Source organism: Pterocles gutturalis, unplaced genomic scaffold, assembly GCF_000699245.1.
Source record: "Pterocles gutturalis isolate BGI_N339 unplaced genomic scaffold, ASM69924v1 scaffold7286, whole genome shotgun sequence".
NCBI classification, from domain to species: Eukaryota; Metazoa; Chordata; class Aves; order Pterocliformes; family Pteroclidae; genus Pterocles; species Pterocles gutturalis.
In genome coordinates, this window is record NW_010105345.1 from 1 (window position 1) to 22,400 (window position 22,400).

The 22,400-nt window shown below is 35.4% G+C and overlaps 1 protein-coding gene across 1 annotated transcript; it reads right to left on the reverse strand.

The window, feature by feature from the left end:
* Window positions 1-144: 144 nt before the first annotated feature.
* Window positions 145-19,217, reverse strand: LOC104471861 (tetratricopeptide repeat protein 13; the record flags this gene model as incomplete). Its single annotated transcript, XM_010087353.1, has 11 exons — window positions 145-305; window positions 742-916; window positions 2,390-2,531; window positions 4,718-4,800; window positions 7,128-7,238; window positions 8,066-8,182; window positions 9,288-9,380; window positions 10,959-11,024; window positions 13,238-13,308; window positions 16,127-16,202; window positions 19,123-19,217. Coding segments are annotated over 11 exons (1,190 nt in total), but the record flags the coding sequence as incomplete, so codon positions are not given.
* Window positions 19,218-22,400: the final 3,183 nt, after the last annotated feature.

The following is a 22,400-nucleotide window of genomic DNA, read 5'->3' on the forward strand; positions in this document are numbered from 1 at the left end:
TTTGAAAAGGATTTACACACACAGTGGAATTCCACTTTCATGTAGTATTAAATATTTATGCTGCTATAATGTCTTGGAGTAGCAATTTAAAAAGTCAAACTGAAGAAAACATTTGGAGTAGGCTTTAAAAAAAAAAAAAGTCACTCACTTTATATGTGGCTGTAACCCTGGCTGTTCTTCATAATTTTCTATAAGAAAAGGAAGATTTTTGGCCCAGTGGTCTTTGAAATTTCCAGGAAGATCTATATCAATATTATACTCTGTAAGAGGGGTATCCAAATGCGCATGTAAGTATCTAGAATACTCTGGAGGAAAGAAGAAATAAATAAAATTAAACACCATTTGCATAATTAGCCTACTGATGTAATTACATAAAACCAAAAATCAGCTCATATGTTTGCCAGTTATCCAACATGACTTCAATAAGTCATTACTCTTAAGGTAATTTAATTTTGCTATTAGCTAGTTTCCAAGACAGAAATAAGTCTATTTCAACTACGTATCATAACACACTCTACCATTATACAGAAATGTATATTTCATTTGTGGTCCTAGTTTTTAACTGTGTGAACAAATAAGAATCAATGCACCTTTTTTTTCCAGACATACTCAACAGTGTTCACGAGAATGTATGATGGCTTCTTTAAAATGGCCACAACTACAAGCATGCTTGAACTTTTAGGGTTCTTGAAGGATTTAAGAAAATAAAAAAAAAGAAAAAGAAAAACAATTCCAACTTACCTCGGAGGTATTTAACTTTCAGATATTCTGGGCTGGCCTTCTGACCTGGTAGCGGATCATTTAACATAACTTTAGTCTGAGCTTTTATGCCTTCATAAAATTGTCCCATTGCAACATGGCTGAGGCCTTTCATGTACTGGCATACTTCATTGTACGGTTCCAGCTGTAGACATCTCTAGGAGATTAAAGGAACAAAGCAAAAATCAAGAGAGAGAATGAGTATCTTCAAATAAACTTGTCTGGTCAGAAAACCTGCATGAAAAGATTTACTTTATTATTAAGATCCACTTCCATCACAATTTTCTTTCAAATGATACTGAGTACTTAAATTGCTAGCAAATATAAGAAAAAAATATTTTCAGCGCTGAGTACTTGAATTGATAGCAAATATAAGAAAAAAATATTTTCAGCTTCATTAAAGAAAAAAAAACTGCCAGTGAAAACATGCTTTTGATCACTTTAATTGTTATGAAAATAGAACATGTTCGCTCTAATGATATCAGCACTACAGAAGTTTCAACATTAGTTGAATGAAATTAGACAAAACATACACCTGACAGTACTAGTCATCAGCTTCAATAAAGAAAAAAAAAACTGCCAGTGAAAATATGTTTTTGATCACTTTGTTATGAAAATAGAACGTTTGCTCTAATGATATCAGCACTACAGAAGTTTCAACATTAGTTGAATGAAATTAGACAAAACATACACCTGACAGTACTAGTCACAAGTCATTTTTGGCTAAATCAACATAAAAACATGCCATTTCTCATGCATAAGTACAGTTCATTATGTTAATTGACTATTTGCTATATGTTAAACACAGAAAATTCCTATTCATCATTCAAAATTAATGCTGATTCTTCTAGCAATTACATGCCACTAGAAAAACATCTCTATCTTAAAATATGAAATATCTTTTCAATTACAGTAGTATCTACAAATTGTGTTATAGAAGGTGAACATGTAATAATGCACATAAACTGTTCTCCTTGGGATAAGCACACACTCATTCAGAAAGGGATGTAATCATTTCCACATCTTATTTCATTCCTTGTTTTAAGGATACGGACATATGATTAATATATGCCTTTATTGTTCTGTCTACAAAATTAGGCTGTTATTTAAAGCCAATGGAGAGGGGTGAGATTTTGTTTACCTACGGAAACACACACATTTTTACAAGGTCAATGTACCATATTCTGAGTTTTTCAAAACAAAGAAAATACCTCAGAAGAATTAGATAAATATTGGAAATTTGTGTGCTTATTTTAAGCTTAAAATTACAAAGAGGACTACACTTCTGTCAGATATGAAAAAATCTTTAGGTTTGAACACAAACTAAAACACTAGCAAGAACACAATTACCAGTTTAAAAAAAAAAGATAAAACATTTTAACCAGAGCTTGGTTTCAAAAATTCATAAAACAGTTAGAGGAAGTATCTTAGTTGTAGCAAAATTCCATTTTTAATTAAAAACTGTAAGGTTTTGTACATTTCTTACGACAGACTTTACCAAAAAAATTAGTTCAAATGCACATACACATTCAGAATGAAAAACTTTGGTATTTGCCCATTTTATTGTACTTGTTTAAGACTAGTCCTTGTTTAAACTTTTTAATTTTGTATTTACTTAGGGCCTGCTTACCTTGAAATTCTTTAGTGCTTCATCTAAGCTACCATGATGATAAAGCATCATTCCTTTGAGCTGTAACGTCTGAACATGATTTTGATTTAGGAGCAAAGCCTTCTGGAAGCTCTCTGTAGCAGCATCGAAGTTGCCAAGTTCTCTAAGCAATTCCATAAAATGGAAAGTGAAGAACACAGAAGGCAACAGTGACAAAGAAATTACTTGTTAAAAGTTGCTTTAACACATCCAAAGGGGATATCATTAAAGAGGAACACAGTACTAATGGAAAATTTCTTCAACAAAACCAGTAATTCTGCAACTGTTCTTCAGCGGTAATAACAGAACAGCTGCACTGAGTTTTTCACTCCCAGAAACGTGTACTCCGAAATACAACCCCACAAGACCACAAATCTTCACAATCCTCAGCAGACATAAACCATAAAAACACATACCTATGGTATTTCTTCAGAAACTAAAAGAAACAAAACTTCCACAGAAAGCGATCTTGGAAAACACAATCTATGACAAGTCTTTTTAACTTCTAAATATAAACATGTTTTTTAAAATAAACTAACTACTTAATGCTGAATAAGAAGAACACACGTGGTGTCTGAAAGCTGAAACTAACAAAACATGTATTGACAGGAATTACTCCATGTACAGGACAGCTATTAGTAAAAACAGTCATAGAGGAACTGTAATGAAAAAAATTAAAACAGAAATAGTACACAAAACTTTTCTTCAGTTTTTTATCCAGTACACTGACTTTTAAAGTTTAAGATCATTAAATTCTTCCCACATCAAATTATATTAGATTAAATTGATACAAACAAAAGCAGCACCAGAAAAAAATAAACAAAATTTACTAATTTTAAATACATTTGCCAAAAGGAATTTTTGGGTGAAACAGTGATTAACCACAGCTCTTTAGTTTCAAATAAATGCACAAACACTGAAGTCACTAGATTTGAAGCAGGAATTAATCAGTAAAATGCCATAGCTCATGTTGTACAGAAGGACAAACCAGGCTCAGAATTGTCTACTTCCATTATAAAAGGAATTCTTTAAAAGGTATTTTTAAGGATTGTATTTGAAACTTATTTGATGCAGAAGAAAGCAAGTGTGAACTTAAAATACAAAATTTTAGAAAGAAAGAATTTGACAGCTGAAGTTAACAGTACCCTAGAGAAATTAGATTATTATTTCTGCCCGTTTTAAGACCTGAGTGGTCATGGGAAAATAATTCAAACTTTTCATAGCTGGTCACTAGTTAAGGTGTCTCCTTTTATTCAACAATATTCTATTCAGCTTCTGGCCTTCTCTAACTGGTGAGCATTTAGAAGAGTCAACAGTAATTGAGAGGTAGAGGTAGATTTCTTTACATTCCTTCCCCTATTATTTCCTGAGGATCAGAGAACTTTTGGAGGCAGGGGAAAGTGAGAGGGAATAAAAGCAACAAATTTCAGCTGATTAGGAATACTCTAGTTAGGTGACTTTTGCTTTCTAAAACAATGCAGTGCAAAATGACACATTTTAAGGCTTGCTTTTTTCTCTCCTTCAAAATAAAACTTCTTCAGATTAAAGTTGCTTGGGCACATCAACTAGAGAGGCAGTCCCACATCCAAATACAAAAGTTAAAGTATATATTGGAAACGTAAGACGTCAACTGCCCAACTTAACCCTTGCTACACAAAAGCCATTTATGTTGCAGGAGGATCTCTGCTGTAAATCACTGCATTCCATAAATAAAAATGTAAAACAGGAAATAAAAAGCTGACACAACACAGCAGGATGGGAAAGGAACTACAACGGGCAGAGATAATCAGTTGCTGACTATTTTATGTTCTTGACTTGTTACATACAAGCTGTATGTAGTTCTCTTCTTGGTAATGATCTGCAGACCACCTTTAAAGTAATACACTTTATTCAACTATAAAATATCTTTAATGTAAAATTAAAAAAGAAAAAAGTGACTAGTTACGTTACTAAATAGAGATTACTTTTTTAATTATTAGATTAATAGGTAAGAAACTATATATTAAAAATAACCTAAACGGGAAATTAGCTACATTCCCAGAACTGTAAATCTCTTCGGCAAGAGATTAACTGATACAGGATCTAGCAGTTCTATAAAATGATACGCACTATGCAATGAGTTTTTCTAGCAAACCCAGAAATTGTTGATATTGAACATATCCTGACATAGCCATACTGCCTGTAGGAGCTACCTGTGATACACGTACGATCCTGCAGTTTTGTAACAAGCATTTAAAACTTAAAGAGTGCATTTCAAAGAACACAATCAGATGTAAAGCAGATTTTAAAACTGTTTCTAAATGCCATTACCTGTAGGCTTGTCCCAGACTTTTATATGCATCTATGAAGTCTGCTTTCTGCTTCAGAGCTTCTTTGAATGAGTCAATGGCTTCCTACAGAAAGACACCAACAGAAAAATTTGTCCCTTACTGCACTCGTTTAATTTTAGCACCCTCAGTAGTCACTAGCCACAGATTTACCATTATTCATCAAAACTTTTGGAAGGAACAAACAAGGCATGAATTACAAAATCTATAGAGTAATATCATATAACAAATTAAATATTGCAACATTCTTTACAGTAATGACAGATTTAGGTGGAATTCCTTTGTCTAATATGCTATGGGAACGAGTGATTCTCTTAGCATTTTAACAGAATTCAGAGATTAAATTCCTTCAGAGTTTGCTCAGTCTGGTCCCTAAAGCAAAGTGATCTCTCTTTACAGTCTTCCTTCTTCATTCATAATACAACTCTTAATTTTTGCAGTCCAAAAGACTCCTTCAAATCAGTACTCTGTCTTTCATTGTTTTATTGCGTTCTGTGTTAGTTGCACAGTTAGCAAACACTCTCTTGAAAGATTACAGAGTTGTGAACATTTTCACACAATAGCAGGTAATGCTGCTGTGAGGCATACAATGTAATAAAAATAAGATAGCCAAAAATAATTATATGTATACATTCATACAAGTTTTCTTCAACTGATTTTATTAATAATTCAGTTTTTTAAACTGGACTGGCTACATAAATTAGCAAAAGCAGTATTGAGACTTAGGACAGAATAATCAACTACTTTATACTATAAAGGAATGTCTGAAAAGCATCTTGAAGTCTATAGTGCAAGAAATCAAACACTTAAGGGAAGAATCATTAGTATCTTCAGTCAATTGAGAGACTCTTGTTCAGAAAAACTATCAAATATATTCTGAGCACTACAACGCGCACAAAAATATCTACTGAACAAAAACAGAAGATAATCATCTACCACTACTGATAGGCTCACGCCCTCTAGATTAAATCAAAAAAAATTATTCCCAAAAGCAACAATCCCTTTTCATTCAAAAATGAACACTCTCCCACCCTCACCCCAAATCTCAGTTTTCAAGAAGCCTAGTAAAACCTAACAGATTATGTGTATAGCCTTCCTCCAAGAGGCAGTCTGAACCTTACTGGAAGCTAAGGTGTACCTGGGGACGAAAAGCCACTCAGTCACAATCTCTCACAACTTGAACATTAGAGAGGAAAGAACCTTCCTCTGAGAAAAGAAATTTGGGGGAAGGAGGTGGTGATGCAGAAATGTGTTAATCTGTGTATCAGAAAGAAAAGATTATTGCTTCTATTACGCAAATTGAGACATTTTTTATCCTTGTCAGTTATATTTCCACCATCACTTTCTGGGCTCTCTGCTGCCTACACCAAAAACAAGAAATTCAATCAGACCGTTATTTGCAAGTAACTCATTTGACTGCAATATCATAAAGACAGTAAGGTCAATGACAGCCTGAAGTTCTCACAGCATACACTGAGAGTGTGAAAAAAAATACCAGCTTGGGTACTAAGAGAATGGAGAAGTAGCACGTTTGCTAAAAAGAAAAAAAAAAAGTCATAATTGCCTATGAAAGATACTGGGCTGAAACTCAGGAGGCCTGGGTTGTCCCCAGGTTCTGTCAGAATTTCTTCAAACAACTCTTAATGAATACCAAAGCTGTTAGCAGAGGTTGAAAAAAAAAAAAGGTTCCACTCTGCTGGAATTTAAGAATCACATAGTTGCATCCTCACTTTTCAAACTGAGGATTTTAGACAACTTGTCTAATTATTGTCCCCTCAGAAAAACTGCAGCAGTATCTCTAAATACAAGCAAAGAAATGGGTGCAATATTACCATACCTAAGTCACAGAGAAATTCTGAGTCAGAAAATGCTGAAACATTAAAAAAAAAAAGCATGGAAAGAACTTACTTCCCCGCTGATTTTAGAATCTGAGGGAACAACTGTGTTCCCTGCAGATGCAGGACTCTCTACCAGTCGTTTCCTTGATTACCTTCTAGTGCATTCAAGGAAGAATATAAAGTTATTTTCCTCTTCATCCCTTTCCCTTTCACAAAATCTAGGTAGTCTCCATTTCATGGAAGGAAATTTTTAATATAACAGATACTAGCAGAGGTGTCAAGTACAAATATCTTTCAAAGCACTCCGTAAACACATCAGTTATCACTCATTTACCAAGATCCAGCGAGACCAGCAGTATTTACATGTCATACCATGAAGTACTACAGTCAGCAATGGCACCTTTTCATTTTAAGGCAAGGGAATGCAAGCAAAAAGTCTTTCTTATGCGAGAGAAAATATGTATATCAACATCTACTATATTTCTACTATTTTATAGAAGTAACTTCAAAGAGAGAGTATTGTTCTACATGAACTTTTATTTAACATAGCCTTACCTTCAAAAGTCCTCTGTGAAAAAAGGTTAAGCCTTTATAAAGCATAGCTATAGGCTGATTTTTGTTCAGTTCCAATGAGTGCTGAAAATCCTCATGGGCTGTTGCATAATCCTGTGATTAAGTAGATTAATTTAGATGACAGAGAAGACACCATACACATAAAAAGGAACACATACATTTATCTTCATAAAAGTAAACTACTGATTTTTTTTTAATATATGAAGTCAGTTTCAGGGCTAAGCAGCAATGATTGTTAATTGACAGTCAGAATATCAAAGAATAGGGCATGCACAATACACTTCCACGTTTTACAGCAAATTCTATATAAAACGTAGGAAAGTAAGCAGAAAAATAGCTGGAAACAGAGTGAAAACAAGAATAAAGTGGGAAATCAGCTATTTAGCATTCACATTATCTTTGAGGATAAAGTTACTTGTTTTACATTAAAGCATAAGAACAACACACATAGATTATGTAACAAAATAGGATGTTAGCATTTTTGTAGGGTTTTTTGTTTGTTTCTTGTGTGGTGTGTGTTTTTTAAAGTACACAGGGCAGCTACTGTGTTGGCCCTAACTGTTTTCCTTTTTAGACTGGCATTTAACAATACTACTTAAATGCAGCTGTAGGTTATAAAAAGTCAAATTCCTTATTCATATCTTACTCCTCAGACACACAAACAATCCAAGATGTGCATGCAAGGTACTTGCCCTCTGATTCTCTGCATTAAATAGATATGCAAATGGAATACTTGAAGAATAACTCTGAACTGTCAAAGTCAACCACATGAAAATCAGGGCTTTTGTTACTATTTTGGTTTTTAATTTAAATAGGAATGAAGCTACTGAGAAAAAGTAGCAACTGGCATAAAGAACAACGAAGTAATCAGCAACATCCACACGACCAAAAACCAAACAGGATCCCCAAAAACCACTAACCTCAGATATGAAGTAAAGGGTACCTCTGTGCCTGTAGAGCCGTGCTGATGGTTGTAGCTGAATAGCTTTGGTGAGATCAGATAATGCTTCACTGATTCGTCCTAGTGGGGACAATATCTAAGAGTACAAAACAAAAACACAGTTTAGAGCAAACAGGCCAAATACATTTGTTTTAGAAATACGAAGATTATTCTTTTTCCTATTCAGCTGTAACAAGAGTAACTGTATTTGTTAGAACTGGCTGGAAAGTTCTACTATAAATTTCAGTGCTTACTGCTATTAAACCCCTATCAAAGGGAAAATCTGAAACCATTTTTCTCAAAAAAAAAAAAAAAATCAGTGTCCATGAACTTCACCAATAACATTTGCAGAAACTTAGTATTCCAAATAAAAACAAGCTACAGCAAAATACTCTATTTTAAGTTATTTCAACACATTCAATTGAAAATGTAATTAAGGTATTCCCATAAACCCTTTCCATTTGACAAAATACTCCCCCCAATGAAAAGTGGTCTATTTTCCAATTATTTGAATGCCTTTCACATATTTGGATCAAAATTATTAACAAATGTATTAACAAATCATGAAAATTGTGAATTAGAATTTCATATTATTGCAGTTATAATTATACAGTATGCTGACTTTAATAAATATTTATGTTTTCAATTTGCCTAGAAAGCTGCTTCTTGAAATCCATTTCCTGTAATTTAATTGGCAAAACAAAACATGATTTTCAATATGAAAAATACTTGTGTATCTGAATGACATTTAACTTATACGCATGAATATAAAACCAAAATATTTGATTAAAAACTCATTCTTTAGAAGTTTGGCATTTTACCAACTAGTCCTAAGAACAGATTTACTAAGGTGACACTAAATGCAAAGAGAAAGGTTCAAGTGATATTTTGATTCATTATATCAAAAAAAACATAAAACATACATGATCTCGCTACCCAGTATGTCAAAAACTAAACACTTAGATATAACATCTGCTATTTTACTGGCTATAGTAACTCCATATGATGTATGTTTCATTTTAAAAATAAACATTCCACAAATTACGCTGTTCAAGAGCAAATATATATATTTTAAAAGAAAGGAGGAACGTCCACAGAAAAACACAAATAAGAGGTCTAGTCATTAAATCAGTGTACAAACACTTAGAAACACTGTATAACTGCAACTTCTCCAAAAATCTGGAGAGACAAAAAATGCTCACTTCTGCTCGCTGTTCAAATACTTCAGGATGATCTGGTTCTAGACTAATCACCCTACTGAGCTCAAACAGTGCAAGTTCAGCATTTTTCATATCCTGAAAAGGAAAAAATAAACAAGGTAAACAACTTTACATTAAAAGCCCTGCACACCTTTGCTAATAACATTAAAATGCAGTATTCTACAAATAGCTGAGAAAAATCCACCCCTATCTGCTGTAAACAATAAACTTTACTTGTAGACCTCATCTTTGTGCTGTACCTCTAATAATTTATTAATATAACTCTGTGAATAAACATCAGTTTACGGCTCCACAGGTACCTTTCTTGGCAGCAAAGCTGTCTCAAGCTCTCATGTGAATTCCAACACATATGCATACTCTCACCCACCAGTGTTTTAATCCGTAACTTAATCCAAGTACTGATGAAAGGGTTGATGCATCTTGCCTATCTAAATTTTTGTATTGTCCTCAACAAATTGTAGGATGGAAGCAGTCACTTAATTGAAAAAAAAAAAAAAAATCCAAACTGGTTATACAGCAAGTTCTACATTAGATTTCATTGATCTTTTTCTTCTTTCTCAAGGCAAAGGCATTTTGTATGTGTTTAACATCATCTTTGTGTCTTGAAAATGTTGTCCTCAATAAATTGTAGGATGGAAGCAGTCACTTAATAGAAAAAAAAAAAAATCCAAACTGGTTATATAGCAAGTTCTACACTAGATTTCATTGATCTTTTTTCTTCTTTCTCAAGGCAAAGGCATTTTTTATGTGTTTAACATCATCTTTGTGTCTTGAAAATGTCACTCACAGAAACTTTTATGAAGCTAAGCTGTCTCAACATCTTAGCCGAACTGAGAAAACAAACTCAACCTGGTGTTAAAAACATGCAAATATGAGGGACCTCAAGCTCCTGTCAGCAACACTGAAGAATTAAATATTCTGCACAAAGGAATTTTCAAGGAGTTATGCAACCGTTTTTTCTTCTAGAATTCCAGCTACCATTCAATCAGGATTCAACAGGCCACAAACTCAAACTACAAAGGACCACAGCCTACTTTTAAACTTATTTTTGCTCAGTACATTGTTTGAGCAGTCAGCTGTAACTGCAAGCAATTTAACTTTGAATTTTTTTTTTAACAAATTCAAGGTGGTATATGTATCAAGAGGCATAGGCAATCAGAAGCAATATAAAGCCTACCAGATTGCAAGAGGTGGCGATGTTTCCAAGTTGCAATAAAAGACTTTTTTGTTTCCAAATACAGACTAGATGTGGTGACAAATTCTGTGGAACTTCATAAACGTGCTTCTCAGAGGCAAGATACTGCCTGTTATCTTATTAGACAACTCCTTCAAGTAACTGTGGCTCTCAGCCTTACTATCCACCACTCACAATTGTGCATATACCCTCCTGTAGCACCCTTGCTTCATGCTGCTTTACTTCCACAGCCCCACAAAGCAAACGTATCCATGGCTTGAGCACTGTGAGCCACTACATCCCTCTATGTTGAGGAGCACCTACCAAGGGCTGGACACATCACTATAGCAGGACAGCACTCAGACTTTGGGATGTACCTATCAAGTTCTCATAAGTCTAGCTCCTCCTATTACAGGCCTTCTTATACTTTGGATTCAAATAATTTGGTCAGATATTAATTTAAATAATTATCTACTCACATGTAGTCCTTTTTTGCCATATGCTATCCCTCGTCCATAAATGGCACTAACCAGCTCTGGTTCTTCCTGTTAAAATTAAAAATGAATACAATAAGTAGTTGTGGGTTGTTGTTTTTTTAAAGGTATCTTTCTTCAATACGTATTTAATTCTTGCTGATCTTAAGTAGTAAGCAATGAACTTAATCACAGCTTCAGGTAAAGAAATGGTTGTATTACAGTCCATACTTTCACAAGCGCACAACTTCCAACTCAATTTACTGGAATTGTTCTGAAGTATTTGTTTGGAAAATGAGTTAAACAGCAGGCAGTCGTAGTGTCAGAAGCTATGTACACATTAGTACAGTCTGTTGTCCAAACTTCATTACTTGTAACCTTATTGGTAATTACATGACTTCTTTCATCTAATGTCACTGAAGTGATAATAAACAAATACAATTCAGGCATTCAAGGCTTGTTTTGTTCATAATTTAAATTTAAGATTTAAAACTAGGAAATCGTGACATCCTGATCAAATTTGTATTCAGGCACCAACTAAAGCTAGAGGTATTCTGGCAAAATAGTTCTGCAAAATTCAAACAAGCCTTCCTCAGGTTAGATTTAAGTCCGAGTTCCAACTTGGACGCTTAAGGGAATGCATCTTACGTAGTGAATCTACTTCTTGTTCAACGTTATTCACTTCAGCCATAGTTTCCCATCCAAATTTGAAGAACAACAGCAAAACCAGTTTTCTTGGCACAACAATGCCTATGCAGTCAATTTCCCTGAAAACCAGTCAGGAATCAGGCGTCTTCACACCTGCAGCCAACACAGCTGTGCTACAAAAGTTTGTAGCATAGACCTGGTCTCATTTAACTGGGACAACTGCCAAGAAACAATTTTTTTCATTGACAAAACAACAGCTGGCACACCAATGCCGGCACCTTGCCAGACCTGAGCTGATTCCAAGTATAAACTTGCCAACATCAACTTCAGGTAACCTTCCTACTTCTAATACAGTGGCTAAGCAAGGCTGTTTTGTTGTGTTAAATCTTTTAATATTCACTTTATATGTATTTAAAACTGCCTTACAGAAGACAGAGTGAACAATCATAACCACTTTACAGCCTTTCAAGCATACAATAAGCATGTTTCTCCTTTCAACTAAGATGTGTGCATTGCAAAGGTACTCTATTATATACACACTTCCCGCAGTATCTTTCTACAGTTGCTGTATCTTGCCTGCCTTCACTTATATTAAGCTTCCTTCTTAATAAAGAGAAGGCAGGAAACATAAGTCCAGTGGTTTTTGAAGCAGGATTTTTCATTAGGGTTAAAAAAAAATTCCTCATATTAAAAGCAAATCAAAGAGAGATCACAAAACACCCAAAAACCCCAAAGAAACAAACAAAATTAAAAAAATTCTAGTCCTCTGACAAATTCTCTGGAATAATTCCATTAAATTGCCACACCTTCACCCAATTTAAGTACAGGCCATATGACATTTGAGTTAAAAAAATACATGTCAGTATTTGCAATATTACTTTCAGCTTGCATTTGTGTACTACAACCAGTTTAGATCAAAAAAAAGGTTCATGCTTCTGGTAGTCCCAGGCTCTTTGCCATAAAAATACAGTATTTTGAAATCAGCTTTAGTTTAAGCTTTTTAACTGCTGCTGTTGGTTTTGTTTTAAAAGTGGTTACCTTCTGCTTCATAGAAGAAGATTCTGAATTCTTTACCTCAGTCAGAAAAAAAAAAAACTTGAAGTATTAGTTATGCTTTACTTGTATATTAAAATTCATCAAACGCTTATCAGTGAAGGAGAATAAACCCAACATACAAAATCATTTATCATCGTGAAAGCAATGTGGTACTTGCCACTAGCAATAAGTGACTTCTGACAGGTTTTTCTTCTGATGTCACTGGCAACATGCTAACTGTCACACCAAAAAATCCACATTAAAATATCTCAGCCTTCACATTAAGTAGGCAATCAAAGGAACTTTATTTTTTGCACAGTTGAGGTTTCTGAAGATGTTTTATTTTTGTCAAAGTGCCATTAAAAGTTTATTCATAAAGATGAGAAAAATACTCACCGAATAACCAAGATACTGAATCACCCAATTTTAAGAGTATGCTTATGTTTTGATGGAAAAAAATAAACACATAATAGAATACTTACTGTTAGAGTAATTACTCTCCTTTAAAAATCCTTAAATAAATCTTTGTTTTAGTAAGAGCTATATGTTATACCGGATAATTTCATAAAGTGACTTTTTAGGGCTCCAAAAAGAAAACTTACCTGCAGCATTGTTGAAAAGTGTCGTATGGCTTCATCATACAAGCCGTTGCCAATCAACACGTAAGCAATTGCTAACAAAAAATTACAAATGTAAATAAAACAGAAAAAAAAAAATCCCATTTTTTAAAATACATTTTACAATTTGGTTGTATTTAATGTAAGTTCCTACATTGCACTGAAGATTTCAGTAGGCAAATGATTTCTGAACTGACACTGAAATTACTTCCCTCAACCATTACCTAGTGTTCATTAATTTTTCAATTCATACTGTGCTCATCAGAATTGGTTTTGGGTTTTGTGGTTTGTCTGGAATTCTTTTTTTCCCCTCTCCTTTTTGCAAGTTGTTCAGGAAAGAGTCCATGCTTGCTTCTAAAGTACAGGAAAGGTATCATGATCCCATTTAGCAGCCCTAGATGCCTTCTCAATTAGAACTGAACCTGGCTAACACTGGGTAACTTTTTTTGATAATTCCATTGCAGAACATCCAGTTGTACTTGCTTGTTGCTAAACTTCACTATCTCACAATAAGGTTTTCCTTAATTTCAATTATCTAGAAAAACTAAAACTAAAGCGATTCCATTGTTTATAAAAATGAGATTGAAAAACTACAGAATCTTTACCCATATTAAAATTATGAAAAGCTTTACAGTCCTTGCATATTCTGTACCACCACCAGCCCCCCACCCCTCCCCTGGAGTAGAAGCCAAGTGTTTGAAAAAGAAACAGACTACTGTTTTAGAAACACGTTCCTGTAATCTCCACAAGATATAAAAATACAGTCAAGTCACAAGACTGGAAAGCTGTGGTTGTGTTTGCATGACTGAAATTCAGTTCTAACAGTTGAGTATCTCAATATTTCTTTAATTTCACATGTTATAATCTCTCTCAGTTCTTAACTCTGGACTAAGCTCTGCCTACACTGCCCACAAAAATCAAGCATCTTGCAGACCAGAGCTATGAAAGGTAAAGTACAGCTTTTCCCCACGCTTGCACAAATGGCTTCCAACGAGTTTTAGCAATCATCCAAACCTAATGGAGGAGGCACCTAGCATCTTAATTATTTACTCAAACATGAGAAGAGACAAATAAGCCAGTTAGAACAAAGGTATTTTTAATAGGACACAGACACTTATCTTTTATGCAGGCAGAGCCACATTGTTTTGGTAGTGTTGCTAAGCACTGTTCATTAAAAGAGGAAAAAAGTTAAATGAAAGAGAAATAAGAAATGTATTTAATCCAGAGCTTGCCTCATTCTTGGACCATTTCTATTATGGAAATATTTGTGTGCATTATAAGATCTTTCCTCAATACATAAAAAGCTTCACTTGGTACAGACACATAGCATTGCCAAAAAAGGAAAGAAAATTGGCAGAGTGAAAGACAGCTTGAAGAGCTCTTGAATTTTCATTCATTTTAATTTCATTTCATTCTTCTCCAAGAGTATGCAGTCCTGAGTATCATCTTTACAGTTCCAATCCCAGAACACAGAACAGTTGGCACATAAAAAAAAATCAACTCAACCATGCCAGTATTATGCAAAAAAGTGGAGAAAGCAAGATAATGAACATTCATTGTCTTTCTGATAAAGAGTTCATTCTATTTATCCAAGACTCTTGGCAAAACGCAGGTCATAGACTATATCTGTAAAACAATGGCAAGTGATTGGCAGCTAGTAGCTGATACAGTACCAGCTTATTTTTAAATTTTATACCTTTGATTAATCTTTTCATCTTTAACTAAGTACTACAAAAATACAAGTACTTTATTGAGAAAAAATATAAGCGTTAACACTGGTTCATTAGCCCAAGTATTTGGGTACCAGCATTGCTTCAGAATACCCCATACACTTCATGCTGCTTTTCCTCAGAAAAGCTAAAAGTAACATGCACAAACAAGGAGGACTCGGGCTCCTCACACCATGACACACTTCAAATAAATTGCATAGGCAGGTCCCAGCCTACAGGCCAAACTAAGAACAGGGACCTTCTGGCATAGTCTTCCAAATCTACAGAGTAGACACTAAAAGCATCGAGTCTTTTCTGCTAGATATAAGTTCAGTATTCCCCGCAGGATTCTATGAACATAGCTAGGAATATGAAGAAAGATTAAGCCCCCAAATTTTCCTGGATAAATCCGTGAAGGCAGAAATTATGTCAACAAAAAACTGCCCAAATGTTTTAATTTGGTTAGACAACTTATGAGCAAAGGGTCCCTTTGCTCTTAAACAAAACACAGTCTGCTGCCTTCCTTGACATGCATCCTCAACAATCTCTTTGCTCCCTCCTAATACCTCTGCTTCCTATGAAGGATACCAGTTTGGAGAAGCAGTGCAAGAAACTCCTTCCTCAAGTCCTTTGAGAAAAGTATTTCCTGTTGCTTTATTTGAAATGCCTTCATTTTCTACGCTACCTGTGCTTCGAAAAAATATCAAGTAGCAGCCCGTATAAAGACATAATTCCAAAAGCCTTCCTGCTGCCTATAAGTACTGATGGGAAGAGTGTGCAAAGAGGGGAAGAGAGATCCAAGATCTATGCTTGACAGAAAGCATATTACATCGGTAAACTTTTCTGGATGTTTGAATAGTTTTAGTCAACAGTAATGACAAACGGGAACCAGGAAGTAGGTGAGATTGTTTAACAGTAGTTAACCAAAAACCTGCTTAAGCAGACATGGCGAAGAACTCTAGTGAGCAAAGCAGAAAAGATTTTTAGGAACGGAGATACATCTTTTCTTTGTATGACCAAAGAAAACTCACTGTATTTTCAGGCTTATTAGGATCACTTTAAAATTAACGTATCACTAAGGAATCATCAGTTCAGTTTCAAAACATTCAGTGCTAATAATTAGCACATAATTCACGTGCACAAACCTTATATAAAGGCATCTTACCCAATTCTTCATTTGTGTTGTCATTATCAGTAGCAAATGGAAATCGTTTTTGCTCTGCAAGCAACTTCGCTTGACTCTGTAAAACATAATTTTTTTTTCAGTGCTCAGCAAACAACAGTAAAAAAAATAATAGAAAACCTGTGTCTTAAATCCTTAAGAGAACGCCTTAAATCAGAAAGTTAAGACTAATGTGATTTCTTTAAGGTAATAAAAAACAAATTCATTGCTAGTCTTCAACAGGGAGAAAAACTGCCCTTTAGTCAGGTGCTGCTCTTATCTCCTCTAACATAAGGCTAACCAGATGAAAGGACACTATCAGCATTTTACCAGTGGCTAATGTTTCTGCATTACATCTGCTTAACATGAAGTTTTGGAAGGCTCTAATACATGTGCTACTTCATAGGAAAGTTTATACTCCTTACCCCATTAATTATTGCTTTGTCTCTTGCAAAGGCAAGCACGCTACAGAAGAATAAAACGTGGAAAAGGAAATGCTGAAAAGAATATTGCTCCAGCAATAAAGACAAGCTTAACTTAACAGTACCACACTGAAGTAAAAAGGCTGTCCTCTTAACAACACCTTCCTATCAGTTATAGACTTTGTTCAGACAATTGTAGCCTCATCTAAGATTTCTGCTCCCCAAATAACGCACCTACAGAAACTGTCAAATACAACCCCTTCAAAATACAGAAATACTCTCTGGTTCATTTTCACAAGTATTTTCCACAGACAGCTATAAGCCTACCCAAGCAGTTTATGTTAGAAAAATACAAAATGTTCATTTAATTCGAAGGCCTTCCAAACTGTTTTAGGAAGCAAGAAGGGAGAAAAAATAAACAAACCAAAACACCATCACTACTCAGTTCTCTTCTTTTGCTTTAGCTAAACAGCACATATGTACTAACTTCTGAGAAGACAGTTAAACATCTTGAACTTCAGAGAACATATTTAACTCAGCATTTCCTCTAGTGAGAGGAGAGCACTTTGTCCTCCCCCTCTCCACTTTTTCTGGCTTGTTCAATCAAAAGTTGGCTTGTTACTTGTGTCCATGTCACAGACATTTCAATGATATATAAAGCACCAAAGTAACTGGCCAAATCCCACTGCATACTTTCTGCCCTGTTCATCTAACAATCTTAGGCATAAGAAGAAAGTTTGGTCTGCTCTAAAAACTAGAATATTTTGGAGGGTATGAAGGATTAGCAAAGCAGATTTTACAAACCTTGCAGAGATCATGTATAAGCTCTACATTACGCTATAATGTTCTGAGAATTATTACTCCACCTACTGCTGCACCTACAGTAACAAAAAGGAAAAGTTCTTTTCGTTATAGAAAAAGGTCATTAAAAAACAGCACAAGAATGAGCAGGGTTCAACAGGTATACCAATTAGAAAACTAAATCTACATTGCAGACCATATACATTTACAAATCACACACCTCTAAACACAACATTTTTAGATAATCAATAGCCTTCAGGTAATTTCCAGAAAACCTGCTTCATAAAGTGATTTCCAATATTTAACTCTGCAAAATGTTATTTTTCTATAATAGGCTTAATGTTACAAAAAACACATTTTTACTACAGCACAACCTCTTCCTTGCTGGATTTACAAAAAACGCTTACTCTGCTTTGTTTGTGGACAAAAGATAAGATATAGCAAGGTATTGGAAAATAAGCTACAACCCAAAGAATCGGGCATTACATTAATATCTTGTGAATTACAGTGCTGCATGTGACACTCAGCTAGAGAACTACCACAGTTTCCACCACCCTGATCTACTTCGTCTGTTTTGTTACCACAGAATAACAGAATAGTGTTTGGTTCTTGGGGTGGGGGAAGAAGGGGAATCATACTTCTTCAACAAATTCTGAATCCAGTTACAGGTTAGACAACCTGCAGCTCTACTTGCAAAAATTGTGAGCCATTCTGCCTTCAAGAAATGAGAGAAGAATTTTCATCACAGGACCAGTTCCCAATAGGTTGAATTGTTGCTCACTTCAAAACAATTTTTTTTTTTAAACAGGGAAATTTCTAACCAACTAATATACATTTCACTGCCTTAGAAAGAATTGCTGGTACTGCTAGATTAGACAGAAGATCTGACCAATATTTGATGAACCAATGTATAAGGAGAATATTCAAGTCAAATAATTGGCTTGGTGGATTTGCAGTACAGTAGTTTTATTTCCAAATGCCACCTTTGGTGAAGTTTCAAATTAGAATATAGTTTCCATGCACCCCCTTAGCCAATTATTTCTACAATTTTGCCAAGACTTCTCTGTATATTCACATAGGAATTATTTGAAGATTTGCAATATCTGTGACTCTACTGGACTCAAGAAGCAACATCAAACCTGTGTTCTGATATAAGCTGAAGATTATATTTGTGCAAGATCAAGAGGTTAACAGTAGTGTTGCAAAAAAACCCAAATTCCAGCATAATCCTCTTTAAATCTCTCTACCAAGAGATACTTCTTTCGTTAGAATATTCTCCACATACCACATCTGTATTATATTCAGTGAAATATGGTCTGAAGCCTCTAACTCTATCATCTGTGCACAATGCTATTTCTGTAGCAATTCAAGTTATCACTCCTACTCTTACACACATTTTGTGGTAACCCTCTTCAGGTAGTTAATCTGGGTAAAAACTAAAGCACCTTTCCCTTTTTCAGCCATAGCCCCTACACCCCTAAGATAAAAAATTATTTGGTAGACTAATCCAGATAAAGGTTAACCTTCAGCAGAAACATCAGCTTCAATTAGTTTAAACTGCTGACAGCCCTAGAGACTCATGACTGAGTACTACAAAATGAGCAACTTGAGTTTATTCACACTTAAGCCTTTTGGGGACCTATGTCTACTGATTAAGAGATTCTATTTGCAGTTATTTGCCTGAACTTCACTCTAACTGGTTATGCAGCTAAAGTGATCTGTGACTTCAACCAACCATTAAAAATTATTTTGTAAATTATAATCTTGATAGCATACCAGAATTTTTTCTGTGTTGAGAGAAAGCATAGATTCACAAGATGAAGACCCTCCTATGTCACAATCTGATTCACGGAAGTGCAAAAATGATGAATCTGGGGGAAAACAAAGAGAGAAAATAGACTTAGGAACTCAAAGAGTTACATACATGTGTGTTCTCTTATCACATCTCACATTTCCTCATGTTCATCTGAACAGCTTCCCCATTGGGCACTCCATAGGGCAGAACTTTCATGAACTCTTTTCTGCACACAACACTCCATCCACACAGCCAGGGAAGCAATAGCTGACATGACTGCTTTTATATAATTATTTTTATCACTACTTCTACTTACGCTTTTGGCTAAAAATATATGGAAAAAAAAATGAAGGTGTAAAAAAAAAAAGCGGGGGGATAAAAAGGGAGGAAGCTGGAAGCAAATGAGAATAGTATGTGGTAAACGTCTCCATTTGGCATTATGATTCTGTTCTCTGGTCCAACAAATTAAAAGACAAAATTATCATTCCAGTCCCAGAGAGGAAAATAAACGGAATGGACCATACAGAGGCTGCTGCTGGAAGTCCAGGAAACAGAGGTATAAAGACTGTAAAAAGCAGACAGAATAGTGAACCATAATTGACCACAATACAAAGGTCCTCACGGGTATATTACTAAGAAGGCCATTACAAAAAATGTAAGATTGATTCAAATCTATTAAAAGTCAAACACAGCTTGTTGGCATAACAGAGAAAAAGTTTATCAAAGGAAACAAGTAAACAAGTAACAACAATAATCAACAAAACTTCCCAGATTGGTAGGACCATAGAAGTCACTGCTCCACCTACATGGTGCTTTAAATGCTATCCCAACAGAATTGTTAGCTTTAAAATCTTCAGATCTTAAAGTTTCTATTAACTTGAAATATTTCAAAAGTAAACAAGAAAAAGCAAATAAACAGTATTATCACTTTGATTCCATGTCACAAATACCAAATTTTATCATGTCCCCTAATGTTTATAAATATAAGCTTTACGGTAAGTTTGAAAGGCTGGAGGGCAGTGTGTGTTTCTGATTCACTTTTACAGGCAGTGTTATTCTTATATTTTGATTACGTACAGGTTGCAGGTAGTTAAATCCCCATTTCTCACAAGTACAGTGCTAAAAGAGGAAGAGTCTTATAAAGAGAAGTCAAAATAGCATCTAAAATAATTCCCTGTAAATATGGAACTAAGTTGAGCCGTGAACGATAACTGGTGGGAGAAGTTTTACAACAGAAGCAAGAGTGGTGAAAAACAGGTCAAAGTTTAAAGTCAGGAAGTCCTGTAAGAACAGTGGCTCACCATCCAGAGTTTCCAGAAAAAGCATTGCCAGTAAAAGGTTTCAACACTGCCCTTTGTTCTTCACACTTCAAACCCTCCTGCGCTACGGCAGCATTATTAACACATTACTTCTGTGTTGGTGCTCGTATGTCAGTTAACAGCCATGGCTGTGGACTCACTGAGAAATTTTTGCTTCACAAGCCAAAACAAAGAGGTGCTGGCACAGCCTACCTCCAGAATAAATTTCTCCATAACAGCAAAAACTTACTAAAGGATTTTTATCTGTAACAAGCTATAGGGAGGACAGGACCCTTCAAATCTTCCAATTCTTGGGGCAACAACCTGCTTTCCTCATAGGGAAGAATGGATCTGCCTTTGTCTGCAAGTTAGATACAGTCAAACCTGTACCACACTGCCTCATTAATAACTTTATGAAAAAGTGGAAACACCACCAGAGAAACTACTCTGGACCTTCTAGCAGGCTACACAAGAAACTATTTGAGATAAAAAGATTCCCAGCTTCTGGGAAAGTTGTACTAAAGCAAAGACTGAGGGCTTAAGAGAATTTTTCAAATTGCAATTTATTTAGCCATAGGATTTAAATAGCAAGGATTGAACTGGTATACGGCTATTTCAGGGTAAGTATGCTGTTCTGTAACTAAAGGCTACCTTATCATCAGTGTGTGCAAAGTACCTGAGGTACTTGACAATTTAAGCAGAGTTCCTTATATCAATCCCAATTACATCCACAATTAAATCAAAATCTAAACTTCCAAACACACCTCTGAAGGAGTATCCTGAGTCAATCATTCATGCCTTAGTAACAGAGAAAATGTAATCAAATCCTTTGCCATTTATTAACTTATATAGTATATAGATTTTATCTCAACACTGGGTGAAAGTCTTTTTGGTTTTATGCTTAAGCTTGAATGATCTGGAGCAATGGCCACCTAAGATAACTTTCACGATCTGATTTAGTGTTTACATACTATGGCCCTCAGTCACTGTAGCCACCCCAAAAAGAAAAAGCAACTGATACCATATACCTACTGAATATATACAGATAAAAACTAACTAAAGAACTTTAAGTTATGATGACAAAAGCACACATACAGAGGAAAAAAAAATGCAGATGCAGGAAACTCATAACAAGGTGTTTCTAGAAAGCTGGCAATTTTGGGTGGATTAAACTAGCTGTCCATTACCCTTAGGGACTACAGCGATTGTTGATATGAGCACAGACTTTATAAAATATGGGGAAAAAGAAAACCTGCAAGTAGCTAAGCAGTCGTGACACATCAATTGTTATTCACATACAAGTAACTAAGTCTATATCACACTGAATTGATGAAATATTTTCCTTCATCTGTATTACAGGTACATTGTGATTCAGGCTGGCATTTTTGTATAGCACATTCACACTATGTTCATTATCAAAGTTCGTAAGAGATTACTGAAGTCACACGATCCTGATACAACACATATTTAAGCATATAAAAATAGTTTTACCAGTGCCTGTATTACAAGCCATCGATTAACTTGAAAAAGACCAGAGACGATCTGCTACCTGAACTTACTGCTCCTAAGGAAAAGCAGCCAGTTTGCAGCTCACAGGCAAAACACAGATAACTGTAGCTGAAAAGGAATCAAACCCTATTCAACTGCACACAATACGAGCACGAGGGGTTGGCACGCCTGTGCACTACGGAGTGCAGGGACTACAAAGCACCCGGAGTCCCGCAGCTAGAGCCGGCAGGTTGGCGAGTGGGACAACAGGAATCCTCCTGGGTGAGGTACCGGGGCCCTGCGGGCTCCCCTTGAAGGGCTGCGAGCCTTTCCTCTGCTCAGCGCCACAGCGGCGGTCTCAGCTCCGCACCCCACGGCGGCACAGAGCTGCTCGGGGCCGCAGCCCACACTGTCTCGCTATCAGTCAGCTGAACAGCAGCAGCGCCGAGCCGCCCGTCCTCCGCCGCCGGGAC